Source organism: Pantherophis guttatus, chromosome 1, assembly GCF_059756535.1.
Source record: "Pantherophis guttatus breed Tessera chromosome 1, ASM5975653v1, whole genome shotgun sequence".
NCBI classification, from domain to species: Eukaryota; Metazoa; Chordata; class Lepidosauria; order Squamata; family Colubridae; genus Pantherophis; species Pantherophis guttatus.
The window spans coordinates 250,542,254-250,563,536 of NC_142063.1; the positions used below are offsets into that span (position 1 = coordinate 250,542,254).

Below are 21,283 nucleotides of genomic sequence, written 5' to 3' on the forward strand. Positions count from 1 at the left end.
GGTAAAACGAGGACCCAGATTATTGGGGGCAATATGCTGATTCTGTAAACCGCTTAGAGAAGGCTGTAAAGCACTGTGAAGCGGTATATAAGTCTAAATGCTATTGCTATTGCTAAGACACATAATTTGTCAGAGACTTGGAATTAAAAAGCATAAGATGAATTTCATTGCGAAATCAGGAAATATATTATCTGTGCAATAAAGAGTGCACATTTAGTATTTTTTTGTAATATAAATACATTCAATTTCAGGATTGAAGAAATTAATTTGGTTTTTAAAATTAAAAAAAAACTGTGCTGCCAAAGGCTAAACTCCTGTAATCTCATTCATACTACACCATGAAATTTTAGAAATGACTCAAATTACAATGTAGTTTGATTTGCAATCCAAAAGCCCGTTTGGCTAGGAAGCTAAGTGGGTGGCATGTTACTTATTTCTCATTATAATAACAGGTTATCGTGTAGCTAAATAGTTGGTTTGCTGAAAGAAGTTACAGAAGAGATAAACAATGTTTTTCTTTATTTTTTTCTTCAGAGTCCCACATGCTGTAACCAGACTGGATTTAAAAAGAAATAATGTACAAAGTATTAAAGAACAAGAATTAGCAAATTAAAAAGGTGTTAAATCTACAGAACAATATCCACTCTTAGTTATAATTTCCTAAAATTCCTTGTCTCAGATACCTGTATTTGGATGGCAATTTGTATTTGGATGTTCTACTTGGGAACTTCTTCAAACCAGAAGTGTGCTCACCACCAAAGGCATAGAAGTCAAGGGAGGGTCATAACTAGCAGAAAGCCATGATGAAAGCTGGATGTCTTTAAGAATAATCTTGCATTTCATTTTCATTTTTTTTTTCATTTTATTAAATTTGTATACCGCCCTACTCCCGAAGGACTCAGGGCGGTGAACAGGCACGAAATAAAACACATAAATACAAAAGTTAAAACATGATTAAAACCTAATTAAATAATTTTTGCCTGAGACAATTTAAAACTCCCAATAATTTAAAACAAATTAAAATATGAGTTTAAAAATTTAAAAGAAGGGGGAAAAATTAGGCCAGGCCGGCCTGCTGGAATAGGAGTATGTAGATAACATTTTTATTCTGTGGAAGAGGGGAAAGAAATAAACAAGTACACAAATGGTGATGATATCTCTATCTCTGAGTAAATATGGGTGGTGATTATGATTATGAAATAAAGGTGAGCCTAAGATACGTTTCTGTTGATATCCTTCCTTTATGTGAATTTAATTAGATCAGACTTTTGTGTTTTGTAAGTCTAAGTCAACTGTCTCCAAGCATGCTTGTGAGGGCAACACAGGCCATCACTTGAAAGTAAATGGTGTAGTTGTATTTAGAATGTTTAATTATCTTATATGCTGGACCGATGGGGTTACCAATATTTATCAAAAGGTGTATATATAATACTGTATATTATGAATGTGTGCATAGACTCAAAGGTGTACCATCTTTGAAGAATATACTTTTCTAAGAAATATCTTTCTATGCATTTATGGGATATGTGTGGAATAAGGATAGAAATAAACCCGTCTGCGGTGCACAAATAATGTTTTAGTTCAGTGCATATTTCTTATCGTTTTAGTTCAGTGCGTATATTCACAGTTCACCTTCAACTCCTGGTTAAGAAATAAGCCATTTTGGGAAGTTTTTGTCCCATTCATTTCCACAATTGGCAATCCAGTTTGAGCAAACAAAGGAACCGGTCACAACATTTGATTTCTTGTTTCACTACCGCGCACACGGCGACCAAGCCGGCGGAGCTTTAAAGACTCACATACGTCCGCCACTAGATGTCGCAATAGAACATTAAATCTGTAGCTGCAAAAAGACCTCCTAGGGCTTCCCTCTTCGTCAGTTTCCTTCGGGCCACGTCATTTAGTCTATCAATCCGGAAATGACACCCTCCGACCAATGAGCAGCAGCGGCGTAGGCTAGAGGGTAAAGGTCAGGGCAGGTACAGAGAGAGCGAGAGAGAGAGAGAGAAAAAAAGAGAGATGGTTGCAGTACGGAAAGTTGCCGGGCAGATAAAACCGTCTCCGTGAGGCAAAGGGAGGCGAGATGATACGTTCTTCGCGCTGCGGCTGATCCGCCTTTGAAACCGCCTCAGCCGAACGGGTCACCGCTCCGCTCCTCTCGCGTCTCCCCCACTCCGTCCGGGCCAATGAGCGTCGCGTACGAGCTGCTGTGGCGCTTGCTGCACGTCCTCTTCAGCGTCCAGCGCGCGCTGGTCGCCTGGGGCCGCGGTTGGTTCGGAGGTCGCGGCTCGTGGCTCAGCCGTTGGCGGCAGCGCGCGGCTACAGCGGCCACCGCCGCCTCGCGGGCCCTCTTAGCCCCGGCGGCGGCCGCCAACCCTTTCGCCTTTCACAAGCCGGCGGCGGTAGGACGGAAAGTAGCGGGCGCCGGTGGCCGGTGGCGGAGGGATGCCAAATCTCTGCAGAAGCTGCCGGGCCACGTTGGGCTGGTGGTGACCGAGGAGGAGCAGAGCTACGCCGATGTGGCCAGCTTGGTGGTGTGGTGCATGGCGGTGGGCATCTCCTATGTCAGCGTCTACGACCACGAAGGTGAGTCGCCTGGTTAACGGCCGAGTTCAGATCTCTCGCCCTTTTCCCGACCTTGAAAGCCCTGGATTCCCTCCCCCTCTTAGTGACCCTTCAAAGGCACTGAAAAAGTGATTCATGGCCGTTTTTCACACTTAACGACCGTTGTGGGTATCCCCGTGGTCATATGATCAAAATTCAGATACTTGGCGACTGACTTATATTTATGACGGTCGCAGGGTCCCAAGATCATGGGATCGATCATTGCCTTTGGCGACATTTTGATCATGACAAGTCCATTGGGGAAGCCGGATTCACTTAGCAACAGTCTTACTAACTTAACAACTGCAGTGGTTCACTTTAACAACTGTGGCAAGAAAGGTCATACAATGGGACAAAATTCCCTTAACGAATGTCTCACTTAGCAACAGAAATTTTGGCCTCAATTGTAAGTCAAAGACTACCAATATTAAATGCCAGTTAAGGCAACTAATCTTTGTTGAGACAGGAAGCAGCTTTTCCTTGTTTTCCTTACCTAGCGTGAGCTCAGTACCAATAGGTTTGGCTGGTACAGAAAATATAAACAGTAGTAGTAGGTTAAAGGATGAAGGTCAGTAAAAGAACTATTTTCAAGAATGTTCATTGGTTTTGTTGTTTAGCTATTATTCGATTATGGAACTACTTGACCCCAGACTGATTCTGAGCAGATTTTTCTGAATCTTTTTATTAGTGTCTACTGAATACAATTAGTTTAACCCCTATACTATATTTTATTTCTCTGTACTACTGTTTTGACCAACTGTTTTGAATACATTTGATTAATTTTTTAAACAAAAGAAATCTTAATACTATGTCCAATTTAAAATAAACTTTTGACTTTAGGAGAAGGTGCCCAATGTTTTTAACATTCGGAATTACTATGTATATAGCACCTTTAAGATATAAATGGGCAATTAGAATCATGGTGGAATGGAAAACTTTAAACAGCCAGAAATTATTGAAGTATATGTGAGAAAATGAAGTCTTGAAGAATAGCGAGTTTAGTGAAAATTTAATTACATGATTACAGCAATATTTATTTATTTATTTATTTATTACATGTATTTATATGCCGCCATTCTCCCAAAGGACTGAGGGCGGCGAACACAAGTTAAGAAACAAGTACAATAAAATCATATGAAAAAATATGAGTCAATCAAAACCAAATAGGTCTATTTCAAAATTGTTCAATTTGTTAAGGAATAATTACATGCATAATTACATACATAAAAATCAAACCACTAAACATAACTAAGAAACATTTGTGTTTTTTGTTTAATAATGAACACACTTTTAACTTCAAAGCTGTACTCTAGAATCTCTCTTTAATTCCACATTGTAAAAGAATGTATACTAATCATGTAAACAAAATTCTGCCAGATTTTGTTTACCCTTTTAATACAAATACTTTCATGGTAAACTGAAAAGAGATTTTATGGGACAGGTAGTCTTTGCCTATATATAAGAAAATTTTTAAACTAACTATAGAATGACATCCCAAGAAACATAGCAACATTGCTTTTGAATTGTACTTTGTGGATAGATTATTGAGCTGCTTTTGGGTCTTCCTGATACCTGTTATGATAGAATTGAAAAAGGTTTAAGGGACTGCTAGGCAATCTGAATGAGAGTTTAAATGTAAAAAATGATTCAATATATATGAAAAGAAAAATACCTCCCCGCCCAATTTAGTTCCATTTCTTATAGAAATGAAGTCCATGGAGATTGAGACAATATGATTTTTCAGGAAGTTGCTTAGCTGTCTTTTAATGCTAAACAGTACATATGCATTATGTACATCCTCAATTGCCTAAGTCCATGATGGCGAACCTATGGCACATGTGCCAGAGGTGGCACGCAGTGCCTTTTCTTATGGCATGCGAGCCGTCACCCCAGTTCAGCTCCACTGCTCATGCATGTGTGCCTCCCTCCAGCCAGCTGGTCTTCCAGTCTCTGCCATGCATTCGTGTGCTGGAGGGCGCGTGGGGGGGGAGTGTGCACATGTGCAGGCGGGCAGGGGGCGTGTGCATGCACGGGCGTGGTGCATGCAGGGGGCTGTACATGCATTGCATTTTGGGGGTTCGGGCGCACGCTTTGGGCACTCAGTCCAGAAAAGGTTAGCTATCACTGACCTAAGTAATTCTTTACACCAGGGGTTCTCAACCTTTTCTTTACCACGGACCTTCTTTAAATACATGTTGTGGCCCCGAACCATGACCACAGATTCCCAGGACTTAACTCAAGATTTAAATCATAGCATTTCTTCAAGCCTTCGCGGACGCACTGTGATGACATTGCGACCCCCAGATTGAGAACCACTGCTTTACACAAATATTTTTAAAATATTAAGATAAGATATAACTGAAGTAAATTAAAGTAACTTAAAACAGCCTACCTGATTTTGTCTAGGCTTAAAAGCTAAGAAGATATGAGCCTACTTAATATACAGATGCATAGTAAAGAATGCAAAGGATTAGACTAGGAACTGAATATAAATTCAGTTTGTTTTATGTCAGTTACTCAAAGATTGAAGAATCTTGGCGACTCTTCCAATAATTGATGAAAGTGTTTTCCTATCTCTCTTTTAACCTATGCAAATGTTTGTAAACAAGGGAAGTTGAAAACATTCTATACTAAAAGATGTTGAAACTAGATTCTATTCTAAAACAAAAATCTAGTACAGGTAGTCCTTGACATACAACCTTTCATTTAGTGAATGTTTGAAGTTACAACAGCATTGAAAAAAGTGACTTATGACCATTTATCACATTTATGACTATGCAAAATCCCCATGGTCATGTGATCAAAATTCAGACTCTTAGAAAACTGGCTTACATTTATAGTAGTTGCAGTGTCCTGGGATCTTGTGATCACCTTTCGCAATCTTCTGACAAGCAAAGTCAGTGGGGAAGCCAGGTTCAGTTTAAAACTGTGTTACTAACTTAACGACTGCAGTGATTCAGTTAACAACTGTGCCAAGAAAGCTCATAAAATGAGGCAAAATTCACTTAACTGTCTCACTTAGCAACAGAAATCTTGGGCTTAATTGTGGTTGTAAATTGAGGACTATAGTAAAAAAAACAACCCTAAACATTCTTGTACTATACTGAATCTGAATCTTACTAGGTAAGTTTGGAAATGAAAATAAAATTCTTATAAAAGGTGCTAACAAGAAATATGGAGAAACAAGTACTAAAATCATAGATATTTAAATTTTAGGAAATCAAGTAAATAATTGGAAGTAATATTTTCATTTAAAATGAAGATGTAACAGTTTTTAAAATAAAGTTGACAGGTTGATCACTTGGACATATGTGTTTCCCCCAAAATAAGACCCTGTCTTATATTTTTTTGAACCCTGAAATAAGCGCTTGGCCTTATTGCCATGCACTCAAAAGCCCAATCGGGCTCATTATCAGGGGATGTCTTGTTTTGGGGAAAAACAGGGTAGTAGCCAATTTTTAAAAACTGCATAATTTTTAGCTAGCTAGAACAAGAATACTGAAGTAACATTCAGCCCATAGTCTAGTCCGAACTGAAATTGTGTGTATGCGTGTCCTATATTTGTATGTGCATGGCTGAGGAATCAGATTTTTGACTCAGGGCTAAATATGAATCAGTTGCCATACATCTGAATTTTGATCACATGATCAGGGAGCTGTTGCGACAATCATAAGTGTGAAAAATGGTCATGTCACTTTTTTCCAGCGTCACTAACTTTGAACAGTCACTAAATGAATATTGTAAGTCGAGGACTACATGTACAGTGGCAGCAGTTGACATTCAATGGAATGCTTCATCATTCCTCTGCTATATAGATGTAATTGTCACTACTTCCAGATACCTTTTTGGTTTTGAGAAAATGAAACTTGAAAGGTACATGCCCAAATTAACTAGGAGGCCTATGTGATTTATAACATTTTATAATGCAAAATCATTCTGGCTCCTGTTAATGGTTCAAACCAGTACCACTGGTATAATAGTGGTTCTTACCTGTATCCAAGAATATGTGCTTGTTTTTTGTTTCTCTTTTAAACAAAAGCCTAGTTTAGTTACCTTTAATACCTATTGCTGGGATGTGTGTGCTTGGAGAGACAGATAAACAGATCAGGATAATCAAAATAACCTGTATCAAATTACATTATGAAATTAACCATAGGATTTGCTTGGAAGAAGAAACATAATATTAAATTTTATTTAAAAGCTCTGATTTACTTGTTGCTAATAAACCAGAACCTGAAATTCAGATGTTTAAGAATAAGTCAGGTATCAGGTTTGGACCAAATTGTAAGCCCCCCCCCCCCCAATTGCTGTTGATTACTGATTCATTTTCCTTTGGTGTGAGGAGCTATGTTATAATCAGAGTGGAATACATTAGAATATTTGTTCTGGAACAATAGCCAGGTCTATCCCAAATTCTGGCCTTTTTGTGAATATTCTCTGTAACTAAAGGCATCTTGAGGTAATGTAATAGCAACTCTTCCATGCTGAGTCCCTTAGCATCTGGCTGACTGACTGTGCAAGCTATGCAGATTTGAGCCTATTTAATAATCAGATGAAAGATAAGCAATGCAAGGGAGGTAACATCCTGAAAGAGAAAGCAGTGACTAAACTATTGACATATCCAGAAATCATCAGAAGCTGAACTCAACCCAAATGAGATTTTAACTTTACTATATTGTGCAACTGATTAGTTTCTGATATGGAATGAGGGTGTTTGTTTATAGGTAGAAGGGATATCCCTAATTGTGTGGGTTTTGAAGTGTTTTTAAAATTCAATTAAAATTCATAGCAATGTGTACTTGTTCCTACACTCAAATGGTTGAATATACAATTGTGTGAAGAAGAAGCTGCTTGCACAATAGATATCTTTCAGGTCTGTCTGGTATTTAAACTTCTTTTGATTGCAGAGTCAAATTTCATGAAAAATAATGGTTTCACATCAGTGTCAGACATTTTATACAACTAGAAATCTGTATGTGCCCAAATTCAGTTTTTGAATACTTTTCCTGGACTATACCCCATACTGTTTTTAAGGACAGCAATTGCGAAAAGGGGAAATATGTCTTGCAAATGGCCCACCAATTGTGAAATTTGGGATGGCTATTTAGAATATAGAAAGTCCAAAAAAGATTTTAGTTTGTTGCTACCCTTATAATCAAATAAGCATTTATTATATGATGGATTATGGCTATCTTTTCAAGGTACAAGATCTCTGTATTACCCCAGTCATAAGACTCTTAAGTGGATTATATAATTATAAAATCACAAACTAATCTTAAAAGAATTAAAAAAAAAAAAACCTTGGCCTGTAATACATGGCAAAAGCATCCCTGTAAATTATTTTTATTTAGATACCATGTTTTCCCGAAATAAGACATCCCCTGATAATAAGCCCAACTGGGCACATGGCAATGAGGCCAAGTGCTTATTTCAGGGTTCAAATAAATATAAGACAGGGTCTTATTTTCAGGGATCTTTACATTAGGGCATATGTTCTAAATGTCTTGGGCAGTTACAACAAAAGCAGGTTTCCTAGTCCCCTTCCCCTTACTTTTATAGAGAGTGGGTATGCAACATGCCATCATAATTCAAATGTGTAGAACAAATAGATTTTACCTACAATTACCAGGACTAAGTCATGAAGAGCTTTAAAGGCAATAAGCATTTTGAATGAAATGTATAGTTAACATGTCAGAGAATGGCGAAGTATTACTGTGCTGAATCAACTTCTGTTAGAAACTACACCAAGTAAAGTTTTTGAATATTCCACCTAGGCAGCTCCAAGTAATCTAAATATAATTTCTGCAGCAAGATAAAAAAAATTACCAGCACATGTTCTTTCTTCTCTTTTTCCAAGGTATTTTCAAAAGAAACAATTCAAGACTGATGGATGAAATTTTAAAACAGCAGCAGGAATTGTTGAATCTTGACTGTTCCAAATATACAGTGAAATTTGCAAATCAGGAGAAAACAGATGAAGGTAAGATAATTTTTTAAAAACCTTGTATTGTTATAGAGGACTAAAATATGTTGATTACAGAAAACTAATCCACAAATACTGGTTTCTTCAATAGGAAAATTTTATGTGCATAAGTTCTTATAGATCTGGATGTATTCAAATCAGTGGAATGAGACAGATGTATATAAATATGAATTAAGAAAATTTTGATTCTAAACTTCTACTGAAGTGTTATTATTTTAGCAAAGAGTTGCAGATTTTCTACAAAGCATACTTTATAGGTTAATTTAAACAATAGCAATAGCACTTAGATTCATATACCGCTCCACAATGCTTTACAGCACACTCTGAGCGGTTTACATGTCAATATATTGCCTCCAACAATCCAGCTTCTCATTTTACTGACCTCAGACAGATGGAAGGCTGAGTCAGCTTTTGAGCAGATCAATACTACATTCTAATCACTGCGCCACCGCAGCTCATCACTAATAGGAACTTTGAGAAATTGCAGAGTAATGGGGGAAATGTTACTTTAAACTGAAGAATCATAAGCGTCTACAGTAACTTTAGAAAATACTGATTTCAAGCAACTGTTTCTGTTCTTCCACTTTCATTGTTTTATTTTCATTTTAACTGCAGTTTTAAATTGCCAATCTGTTCTGAACGTGCTGTCCTCAGAGGATGGAAAAACAGATATTGTAAAAGCAGCTCAGAAATTTTGCAATTTAGTAGCACAAAAGCAAAAGAAATGCACAGATCTGGATATGAACATCTTGGAAAACTTATTAAGTAGTAAGTGTTAAAGCAGAATTTATTTACCTTTTTTTGAGTATTTAATTGAGTACTCCATTTTATAGGAGTGCAAAATGGCTAACAGCAGTATTTTTTTAAAAAACATAATCAAACTCTTGGTGTAAATATTTGGATTTCATACTCACTACAGGTAGTCCTCAACTTATGACTGATTGTTTAGCACCCTTTTGAATATATGATGGACACCCAAAAGGTATTTACGAACCAATTTTGAAGTTACAATGGCTGCATGCTCCCTTCAGAATCACATCACATTTTGGGTGCTTGGCAATCAACTCAGCTTTATAGCTGTTTGCAGTGTTTGCAGTGTACCACCATGATTTTCAATGTTTTTTGCCATTTTCCAGCAGAAAACACCATTATGGATTCCCTTAATGACTGTGGTCTTTACTTAAAGACTACCATGCTGGCTTAATGACCACATCCAAAAGTCTCATAAAGTCATGTCTGGTTACATAGTGACCTGCTTAACATCTGCAATAACTCATGACTGTAATTCCAGATGGTTGTAAGTCAAAGACTACCTGCATTCAGTCTCTACATTCTATGGGGTTACTTTGTAGAAGATCTCCAATATGTCTTTGTATAGTCTTGCTATAGAGGTATATCTTTCCAAATAAGTGCAGTAATCCATTGTGCCCTTTTTCTAGGTACTAACGGCTTTCCTGATCCTGACCTAATATTAAAATTTGGTCCTGTGGACAGTATCTTGGGATTTCTTCCCTGGCAAGTCAGATTGACCGAGATTGTGTAAGAACATATAATTCTTATGTATTTTCAATAATTTTGATTCTGATAGGAAAATGTGAATATTGTACTGTAACAGATAAAGAAAATAGTTCTCACTCCAATTATGTTGAGAGCTAAATAAAAAATGCCTCACAATAGATATTAAAAATACATTGACAATTTTTCTTTTATACCTTTTTGCAAAGCAAGGATGATCAAACTGCAGCTTCAGTGTTTCTTGTCATTCTCTCCAAATTGCAATAGCTCACTAATTTTCTTCACTAGACTAACAAAAACAGATGTGTTAAGCTCACAGTAGGCTAAATTGTACTTTTAAACAGTTCCCTCAAAAGTGGAAAAAAAGGATTCAACTTCCTTGATACCATTTCCCGTCCCTGCCCTTTATCCAACACTGAAAGCATTAGGAAAAAATGCTTCTTCAAACCTCAAAGATTGCCAACTGCTGAAAGAAAGGTACACATTCATGGACAGCTCAAATTAATAGTATGCTTGCTAATACATACCAGTACTTTAAATACTTCATTTATATTATTCTTGATTCAGTGTATAATCATAAAAGATGGTAAAATATCTTGATAATCAATATAATGTAGGTTCTGGCACCTTGCTAACATTCCACTTGTCCTGTGGAATGATTTGCTCTCTATGACATGCCTGGCTCATACACAGGCAATTTAGGAATCTTTAAGAATCCTTCGTTTTATGTTTGCCTTTTCTAGCCATTAACTCCTTGTAATAGTTGCTTTTATTCTCTTTTTATCAGGGATGGGTTCTATTTACCTTTACTACCGATTTGCAACGGAGCCGTGTGCATGCTCTCGCTTCACTTGCACACGCACGCACTCTTCTGCGCATGCGCAGAAGTGTTTTGATGATGTCAGGGTCAGTGGGTGGAGCCTCCTGCCGGTTTTACTACCAGTTCTATGGAACCGATGTGAACCGGGGGCAGCCCACCACTGCTTTTTATGACTATTATAAACCATTTTGGATATTCTGAATTATGAGAAAAGGTTTGAAAATTAGGGCTGTGTAATATTCTAGATTTAAAGGAAAAATTATTTCAAGACTATTTGGATGTACGCTTTCTTAAATCCAATGCATCTTTGCTTGACATATTACACAACAGCTGCACAAGCCCAGAAAAGACGTAGTTTCTATAAGACATGGTTACATGAGTATTCCTAAATACTCCAAATCACTTTATCCCTCTGAATATGGACTGGACTATCCACTAATAAAAATACATTTAATAAATAGTCCTTTCAGATTGGCATATCTAACTTTTAAATATTTAAAAGTTATAGATGTATTTAAACAGGTTACAAAACTATTTAATAATGAATGGCCAACAATGTCCAGAAGAAACTTGTGGTGCTTCAGTTGTTGCAGAATAGCAAGCTTCGGGCTAATAGTGAGCATGATGAGAGCTATGATTCATGAACATCTGGTGGGCTACAGGTATCCCATCCCTGCAGTAAATTAGTTTTTTTTCCTATTAGTGAATCTTTCCATCATTTAAGGGAAGTAAAATTCATGTTGAATCTCTTATTTTATGTTCCATGAAGAAGAATATTCTTACCATAAGGGAGCCCATCTACTGCAACTATGTACAGTGTGCTTTTGCACATAGCTACTGCAAATTAGGGAGATCTTGTGGAATCTTATGTATTAAAAATAGATTCCTGTATAGCCAAGCAATATGCATCTGTTAGCATATTCCTTGACTATGGAGTGGATAGAAAATTTAAAATACCCTTAAGTTCATATGTTATTATAAGACTTCTATGATTTGTCATGTATCAGTCTGATTCATAGTTCAAAACAAATTTTTAGGAATGTGATAGCAAATGTATGTATTGTATATATTCCCAATTATACTTAATTTTCTTTCCAATTATGTTTTTTTCAGTTCTTTGCCTTCACATGTGAATGTCAGCTATGATGAATTCTTCTCTGCCCTTTGTTACTATGCATCCTGTGATCAGCGTGTTGGAAAATGATTTATTGCATAATTCTATCAGGATTTCTTTGGAAAGGACCCAAGGTCTCTGTTTACAAATAACTGTGATTCATACAAGTCCAGTACATAGTCTTTTAATTTATCAAATTCAATAAAGTGTCTTATCTTTTTAGAATTTGTATGTGTGTGTACTCATAATCTTTGAAGGTATGAGAAAGCAATGCTTTCTAATAATGGTATAAACTGCTGTCTAATAATGGTATATCATAAAAGTTGTAAAAATAGTTGTTTAAAGATTTCAGGCTTATTTTCTTTAGTGATCAAATTATTATTACCAGAAATGTTTACATACAATATATATTAAAAAGTCAAAGTAGCACTGCAGTCAATAGAGTGCAAATTCTCAGTTGAAGTCACCTCATACATTTCTGAAATCATACTTTACATCTTCTTTACCAGACTTATACTTGACTTCCTAAGCCTAGATTTTAGGAACATATTGAATTGATTACCTAAAAACATTTATAAAAGTGTCTGACAGGGTGAGATTGGACAGAAGGAATAGCTAATGTTAAAACTGATTAAATAGAACAGGACCAAAAAAGTGCTTTCTGGAATGTGGGAATGGTTTTAAATCATAGGTCAATACATGTTTTAAATGAGCAATTGAATTATGGGCCTTATAACTATGGACCTTTTTGTCTTGGGGAGCTGAAGTTTAAATAGTATGATGGATTGTGTGGAAGAATAAATGTGGGAATGGAGCATCCTCATGTAAACTGAACTTTTCCAAATGCAACACGAACAATTGGGCCTCTATATTCTATTTTAGAATAGAATATTAACATCTCAGAATGAAGGCAAGTTTTTTTTAAAAGGGTTGTATTTTACTTTACAAAAAGGATTGATTCCATTTTCAACATTATGAATATCTACCATGTTATTTTCACTTCAACTATAAATTAACCAATCTGGATGAGGATGAGTGTGGTAGAATACACTTAGTTTATGTCTGGCTAAGAAACAGTAGCAACAAACAGTGAAAGTGTTAATATCCACTGATAACTTTTTAAAATTTTGACATCAATACACTGTAACATGATTACCTGGATAAATGATTATGGCAGTTATTGTGTGACATTAATACAACAATACAATAAATGTATGAAGCTAAAATTCATAAATTTGTCACCTAATTTTCTGCAGCAACTTTGTTATGCTGCTTAATATATATATATATAGTATGAGATTTTTCTCCAAACCTCTAACTTAATATTATATCCTTAAGTCTGCAAATTTTTAAACAGACTGTTCAGTAAATACTCTCTGTTTCAACTGCATATTTGTAAGAATAGCAAAACCATTTTTATGTTTTGGTTTCAAAGGGAACAGAAACTTAAAATATATTTTGTGAATGGCCTTTTTTGTAAATAGCTCCATTTAGTGGAGCAAAATATTGCAGATGATAATAGTATTTTTCTCCTTTTTAAATATCAAAGTTGTACTTGATACATCTGTGACAGAATTATGGATTAATTGACCATAAGGTATTTTTCTTAAAAGAATGCTTATTACTGAGATTGTACAGTGTAAATGGGCATCAAGACAATATACATACCTACTGGAATTTCAGAATCTTATCTTCCAATTTCTGCTACAGTGATCATAAACATGTGCAATATATTTCAGGAATGTTCATGCATCCATTTCTATGATGTCTTTCAGGAAATGGCATTTTAATGAAGACAGATTTTGGAACATATTCTACAGGAAATAATGAAAATTATGACATGGTGTATGTAAATTAATTGAAGGACCTAAAGAGAACTGACATCTAAATATCAGAGCTATGAGCTTAGCAAAACAATTCTAGTGCAAATTATGAGAAATAAAATAGCAATTTTAAGATTCTTTTCCATTTTTCTACTTGATAGTTTTTCTGAATCTTCAGATGCCAAAGAATAGTTTGAAGAACCACCTGCATTTTGTCCACCCTTGTGACATTCTTTGACAACAGGCTACTGTATGTACCAAGCTCAGTAGAAAATATGAAGTTAGATGTGCCAAAAACACTGCATATCCACAATTTATTCTTTGAATGTACATCATTGCAGTAAACTCTCCCATCTCAAGTTCTGTGAGAAGGTATAGTCAACAGCAGTGACAGACTAAATATATTTGGATACTTGTAAATAATATGTAAAACAACTTTTTATTATGAACAAACTGACTTACTGGATTTCATTACTGAGGGTAAAAGAACCTGTAAATAAATATATCTTTTTACAGGCAGTGCTGTTGTATGGATATATGCATCTGTTTTACATGTAAAGTTCTCCCTAGTGCCTATGCTTACTTAAAAGTGTTCTAGAAAACAATTCTTGGAAGGCTTTTTTGAAATCATCCATTTTAAAAAGAAACTATTTCTCGAGATATTTTATATTACATTTAAATTCATATTTGGGTGGACTGAAGAGACTGATTTGTAATTCCTTTTTGAAAGTTTGAAAAAATGTCTACAGTTTAGGAATGCATGAGACACATATTCTTTCTTTCCCAATCAAGTTAAAGAGGATGTGGAAATATTTAATCAGCGTCTGGAAGTTATGATATTCTGCCTGCAAACATGCTGACACACAAATCTGAGAAGTTGCACTTCGTTGCAAAACAAACTAAGAAAGGGTGTTTCTACAAAAAATAAATGGAACACAAATATCTAAAACATAAGCTATAGGATGGTTTTATTCAATTAGGACACTGTTATTTCTTCATAAGATTACTGTATTTTCAAAATAGCCGGTAGTTATGGCAAACCATCATATGAAAGCCATGTTAAAACTTCAAATTGATATACAACACTAATGACAAAATGTGTTTTTATGCTTGTGATGCTCCGTTCTAGATTCCCAGAACTAGATTTTGTTAGAGATTTTTAAACAGGATGGATATCGTCAAGTGGTGGATCCGGTGGATCATCCACTGAGCAGACAGTTGCAGTAGGCAACATCTGTGGCCTCTTCCAAGGCTATGATTCTAATTTTGGAGATTAATAGGGAATGAATGCAAGTAATGTCATATTCAAGGCCCAAAAAACATTTTAAACAAATCTAGCCACTTCAAAAAACAAGGCAAACCTATTGCAATAACTTTTTGGACCCTACCAATCTATTTCCTCACTCACTTCCTCTTGTTATTGGACAAGTTAGTAATTTCCTAACACCGTAATTAAATTTGTCATAATTTGTAGGAATTTTAATTTTTAGAATAGAATAGAATAGAATAGAATAGAATAGAATAGAATAGAATAGAATAGAATAGAATAGAATAGAATTCTTTATTGGCCAAGAGTGATTTGACACACAAGGAATTTGTCTTGGTGCATATGTACATAAAATAAAGGATAGGTTCATCAAGAATCATAAGGTACAACACTTAATGACAGTCATAGGTTACAAATAAGCAATCAGGAAACAATATAAATCGTAAGGATACCAGCAACAAGGTTACAGTCATGCAGTCATAAGTGGGAGGAGATGGGTGATTGGAACGATGAGAAGATGAGAAGATTAATAGTAGTGCAGACTTAGTAAATAGTTTGACAGTGTTGAGGGAATTATTTGTTTAGCATAGTGATGGCTTTCGGGAAAAAAACTTGTGTCTAGTTGTTCTGGTGTGCTCTGTAGTGTTGTTTTGAGGGTAGAGTTGAAACAGTTTATCTACATACACACATTACCAAGAAAATCATACCAAAGCACTCCAAAAAATTTTTTCTAATTCATTTCTTCAGTCTTTCCAGAAAGACAACTCTCCTCCCCCCCCTCCCACTTTGGTGTAGCCAGTGGTTAAGGCACAGGGCGAGAAACGGAGACTGAGTTACAAAAGCCAGCTGGGTGACCTTGGGACAGTCACTCTCCTCTCAGCCCTAAGAAGGAGGCAATGGCAAACCACTTTTGAAAATCTTGCTAAGAAAACTGCAGGGACTTGTCTAGGCAGATTTCAGGAGTAAGTACTGACTAGAAATCTCTGCCCCACCTCCCCCCTGTTTCACACATGTAAGACACATATAATCTTATTTAATTCCCTATGTCCAGAAATGTGTATAAAATAAGTATACAATAATCAAATAAATCCTGAGGTTTGTAGAACTACCAAATCTTATGATGATACATTTTTTTAAAAAAAAAAGCTGTCTAAATCCAGAAGAATGCATAGAATAAAAAAAAATATTAATAGCAATACGCTGTAAGATCTGTTACACTTCCATTTAAAATAAGCAAGCATAACAGCAGGATCAGAACTTTGACAACTTATAATTTACAACTAAATATATACTGAATTTTAGAACTTGCCCTTCTCCTTGACAATTTTATTTATTTTTTCTTTCTCACAAAATCAGCTGACTAATGAAATCAGGAGCATATTCCTGTAACACATAATGTCCTAAGCTCCACCCAAAGTTGTGAGAATGAACCTTTATTCACAACAGGATTTCTTGCTCTGTTTTCCTATACATGCCCAATCTTAACAGAGTGCAGGTAGTCCTCAGGCTATGATAACAGTTGGGACCAGAATTGCCATTGCTAAGCAACACACTCGTAAACCATGATCATATGACCACATCACTTAGCAATGGCAATTCTGTCAGTCTCAGTTACCATTATTCAGCAAGGACCTTGTGGGTCATGATGGAAGGACCTCACATTGAGGCTTCCAACTTCTTGCAAGCTTCCCATTGACTTTGCTTGGAGGACATTAGCAGGGAATCTCAGAAATTGTGACCATATGACCATAGGAATACTGCAATGGCCAGAACTCCAAGGACCTGTCATAAGTCCCCCTTATTCAGCACCATCACAGGTTTGAATGATCATTGAATGAGTGGATGAAACCGATGGATTACCTGTAGGTTGAAGGTTTGTGGAGAACTTCTGGAGATGTTGTCTACTCTGGAGATAAATATCTTTGGCCAGAACACAATATGGTTTTTATTTTATGTAGATTTGAAAGTAAAAGAGCATAGATCACTTGGCTATTTTTGTTTGTTTCAAAATATATAGCATTATTTACTTTACTTTTACTTTTATTGAATTTGTATACCGCCCTACTCCTGAAGGACTCAGGGCGGTGAACAGCCATAGAATAAAACATATAAATACAAAATTTAAAATAGAATAAAACGAATTAAATAATTTGGCTGAACAAATTTAAAACCCCAATAATTTAAAACCAAATTTAAAATTTCCATTAAAAAGGGGAAAAAAACTTAGGTCAGGCCAGCTTATTTATTTATTTATTTATTTATTTATTTATTTTATATTGGATTTCTATACCGCCCTTCTCCCTGAGGACTCAGGGCGGTGTACAGCCAGATTAAAAAAACATGCAGAACAAATATTAAAAACAATTAAAAGATATATAAATTTGGCCCAATTAAAACTCATTTACCAATTAAAAACGTTTAAAACATTTAAAAACAGTTAAAAATTTCATCTTAAGCCAGCCCGGCTTGTTTAAATAAATGGGTTTTAAGGGCGCGACGGAAGGCACTGAGGTCTTGGATTCTCCTTATCTTGATGAAATAAGAATGTCTTGAGCGCGCGATGGAAGGTACACAGATCCGGGATCCTCCGTATCTCCGGGGGGAGCTCGTTCCAGATAGTAGGTGCCCCCACAGAGAAGGCTCTCCCCCTGGGGGCCGCCAGTTGACATTGTTTGGCCGACGGCACCCGGAGGAGGCCCTCTCTATGGGAGTGTACTGGTCGGTGGGAGGCTATTGGTGGTAGCAGGCAGTCCCATAAATAACCAGGTCCTAAGCCATGGAGCGCTCTAAAGGTGATAACCAAAACCTTGAAGCGCACTCGGAAGACCACCGGGAGCCAGTGCAGCTCGCACAGGAGAGGCGTTACATGGGAGCGCCACGTCACTCCCATCACCACCCGCGTGGCTGCACTCTGCGTCAGTTGGAGCTTCTGAGTGCTCCTCAAGAGGAGCCCCATGTAGAGAGCGTTACAATAGTCCAGACATTTATTTTTAGCAAAACCATCTTTAAACATTGAAAAAGAAAAGTACCATACAAACTACAAATACAACCTCAGGCCACTTGGCTGTTTTGCTACTTGTTTATGAAATACATTTCCTTCATATCCTAGGGACTTCCAAATTACTACAATTAGACTGAGATCTTAAACAGAGACCTGGGAAGCCATACTTCCGATTGAGTTTAGTTTGATGCACCAATCTTGGGGAGTAACCATGGGTTTTCCTGGTTCCTTTTGCTTACCATCATTACCATGCTTCCTAAAACTGCATTTTTCTTTCTTCAATATAACAAACCAAAACTCCACCATCTATATTACTAAATCATCCCTGACAGTTCTCAGAGGCTGAACAAATTACAACCAAAGGTGCAATCCAGTTTTAAAGAAACATGTTACTTTGTTTTGATTTGACATATTTCTAGAATATAAACTTCATAAAGTTTATGACATTTTTTTATTTATCAGGAGAAATAGTTTGTGATTAGATCAGCTTCCCTGATAGGAAAAGCTGATATAGAAAGAACACATATAAATAGGCTAATTACATAGTAGAAAAGTACCAACACATTATTTTCTCTTCAATTATCCAATTATCTGATGAATGCTCACTTTGCAAAGAAGCAGGCACACCACCTGTTGTTTATAGCAAGACAGTGGTACTTTATGTGGCTTGGAAAAAAATAATTGCAATGGGACTAAGTGTTAATATGGTTTGAATTATTTAAAGTGTGATCATGTCAATTTGATATTATTTGGAGATGGGGAATGAGAGCATAATTACTTAAGGGATACTTTACAGATTTACCATCTTTTTAAAAGAAAGGTTTGCAGCAGGAACGTTGTTTGTAAAGATCTTGCTATTAACTTCCATGACAAATATTTCCTCTCGGAACACTTTGTTTCTGATGTGTGGAACTTTGAGATCCACTCTGAAATATCCAGGTGATTGTAAATACTCTCTACCAGGACTTAGGTGTAACCATTTTCAATAATGCAGTGAATCAAATAATGACTTTATAAAATAATCCAATTCAATAAGCAAGGGTTACTGTATCATTTGTTAAAACTATTTGACTGCTTCAAGTGACAGAGATCAGTGGTTTCTTTTCCCCCTTAGCCCTTCTACAGAGTGACATTCCTTAAGGCAAGATGGAAGGACTCTCCAGATACGGATAAATTACAACTGGTCTAAATTACTTGGATGAATCAACCTAGATAATGTAGCCCAGTTACCTAAAGGATGGTCTGCTGACATTAGATAGATATCACTTCAGAGAGAAAACTGAGGAAATTTGGCAAAAGAATGTTGAAGCACAGAAAGTGCTGAATCATGGAATTGCAGTCAGAAGTAAGATAAATATGAGTCAGTAATCTGATACGCTTGCTACAAAGATCTTACAAAAAAGTTAAACAAATCAAGTGAGTTCAAAGAAGAGATAAGGATGACTAGGACTGGTGTGTTAGATGTGCTCTTTATGCACCTGTGACACTATAAAAATGAGGAGAGCTTCAACTGTACCATTCTGCTGCCACTTTGACTTTTTTTTACCAGACCCTACCAATACTCCTGAACAAGTAACTGGAAAAGCTGAGGGAATTAGGTTTTTTAAATCTCTGAAATAAAATAGTTAAGGAGAAAAGATCATACTCTTCAAAACTAAAACCCTGGACCTGTTTTGTGTTCATCTCAGAGGACAAGAAATGAAATTGAAATTACAGAGAGGTACATTACAGTTGAATGGCAGACACACACACCCTTCCTAACGCTAAGGCAATTTTGACAGCTGAGTTCATAATACAGGGATATGGTGAACTGTCCTTCACTAATCTATTGAAGCAGGGAGTAAGACACTAATTGACTCTTAAGTTGAATTCATAAATGTAGCACGTCTCATATCCTCTGGCAACTTTATCTATATATATAAAAGCAAAATCCATTCACGAAATCTCCAGAACGGTAAAGCCTACAAACTTGAAATTTGGCACGTACGTTCGTCTTGGTTTCTAGGTGCTCGCTAACAAAGGATTTTTCGAAATGACCATCAGATTATTAGTATATTCATATACAGTATATTAACACACTGTGATGCTAAGGAGTTAGACGTTCTACTCACCCTCCCCACCTGAAAAGCTCCAACTGCCACTTGCCTCACATTCCGTTACCTCAGTTCAAACTGGAAGACATTCCACTCCTTCACTCAGGAGCAGTCTCAGGCTCTTTACAGTACTAAACATCGACTCGGTACCTCACCAAAATGTCTATGCCTTCCACCTATGGAACTGCTTCCGGACTCAAGGCGGCGGGAGAAATATTCCCTTATGTGTTTCAATCACTGACCACCACTGAGCCAACAGATTTTGAACTGAATTTCTCCTGCATAGTGTCCCAGCCCCAACTCACTTCTTACACTGACCTGTTCCTTCTACTGTAACATCAGTTAAAGAGAAAATACTGTCTTTCTGCTGCCCAGAAGTACAACAGATGCTTCAAAATGACGCCTTTTGGAGACAGGTGAAGGAGGAAAATTTTATGCCAACATTCAAAGTGCAGAGGCAGGTCTACCACAGGATAGAGAGTATCATGGCAGGACCTCAGCAGCAGCCTTTATTTCTTCAGATATACTTTGTTGATGATGATGACAATGAGAGTCTGTCAAGACCATGGGGATGCTGCAATGGTCATAAGTGTGAAAATAGTCATAAGTAGCAAAGCATGGGTATCCAGCTAGTCATTCTATAAAATCCCAAGTGTCTCAGAGACTGCTAATGGTGAAGAATGCTAAGAGGAATAGTTGAGGAACACGTGGAAGCTACAGGTTGCCCCAACTATCGTAGCTTAATTGACCATCTATAACCCCTTCATCAATGCTTTATCTTTTGGAAACCCATATCTTAAGCCTGAGAGCTAGGAATCAGGAGAGCATGAATTCTAACTCTGCTTTAGTCACAAAGCCAGCTGGAGTGACCTTGGGTCAGTCTCTATTTCTCAGCCCTTGGAAAGAGACAATGGTAAACCACTTCTGAAAAATCTTTCTAGGAAAACTGCAGGGAGTTGTCCAGGCGGTCTCTGAGAATTGGATATGATTGAATGAGGGGAAAAAATCCTAAAACCAAGGAATGAGGAACTAGACAATACATTGCATCGTGAACTATGTCTGC

General features: G+C 36.6%; 1 protein-coding gene and 1 long non-coding RNA gene across 6 annotated transcripts; one reads left to right on the forward strand and one right to left on the reverse strand.

Moving 5' to 3' along the window:
• Window positions 1-507: 507 nt before the first annotated feature.
• NUS1 (NUS1 dehydrodolichyl diphosphate synthase subunit) lies at window positions 508-14,378 on the forward strand. 2 transcript variants are annotated; one of them, XM_034418685.3, is made up of 6 exons: window positions 508-2,586; window positions 8,462-8,584; window positions 9,203-9,355; window positions 10,027-10,126; window positions 12,036-12,170; window positions 13,812-14,378. In XM_034418685.3, exons 1-5 carry the CDS (start codon window positions 2,187-2,189, stop codon window positions 12,124-12,126), a joined length of 867 nt encoding a protein of 288 aa, XP_034274576.1. In that variant the 5' UTR covers window positions 508-2,186; the 3' UTR covers window positions 12,127-12,170; window positions 13,812-14,378. The 2 variants fall into 2 exon arrangements, with proteins under 2 accessions (XP_034274576.1, XP_034274575.1); XM_034418684.3 differs by having other exon boundaries at window positions 12,036-14,378.
• On the reverse strand, window positions 3,750-20,269 carry LOC117666213 (uncharacterized). 4 transcript variants are annotated; one of them, XR_015731411.1, is made up of 5 exons: window positions 20,239-20,269; window positions 13,709-13,850; window positions 10,300-10,391; window positions 8,431-8,534; window positions 3,750-4,176 (listed from the first exon to the last, which is right to left on the reverse strand). It is a non-coding gene; the product is annotated as an uncharacterized LOC117666213 (long non-coding RNA). The 4 variants fall into 4 exon arrangements; XR_015731409.1 differs by having other exon boundaries at window positions 10,300-10,386; window positions 13,705-13,850; XR_004591681.3 differs by having other exon boundaries at window positions 13,705-13,850.
• Window positions 20,270-21,283: the final 1,014 nt, after the last annotated feature.

Coding starts and splice junctions, on each gene's coding strand:
- NUS1 (XM_034418684.3), top strand. CDS start 2,187: ATGAGCGTCGCGTACGAGCTGCTGTGGCGCTTGCTGCACGTCCTCTTC. Junction 2,587..8,461: donor CAGCGTCTACGACCACGAAG/GTGAGTCGCCTG, acceptor TCTTTTTCCAAG/GTATTTTCAAAAGAAACAAT. Junction 10,127..12,035: donor GTCAGATTGACCGAGATTGT/GTAAGAACATAT, acceptor TGTTTTTTTCAG/TTCTTTGCCTTCACATGTGA.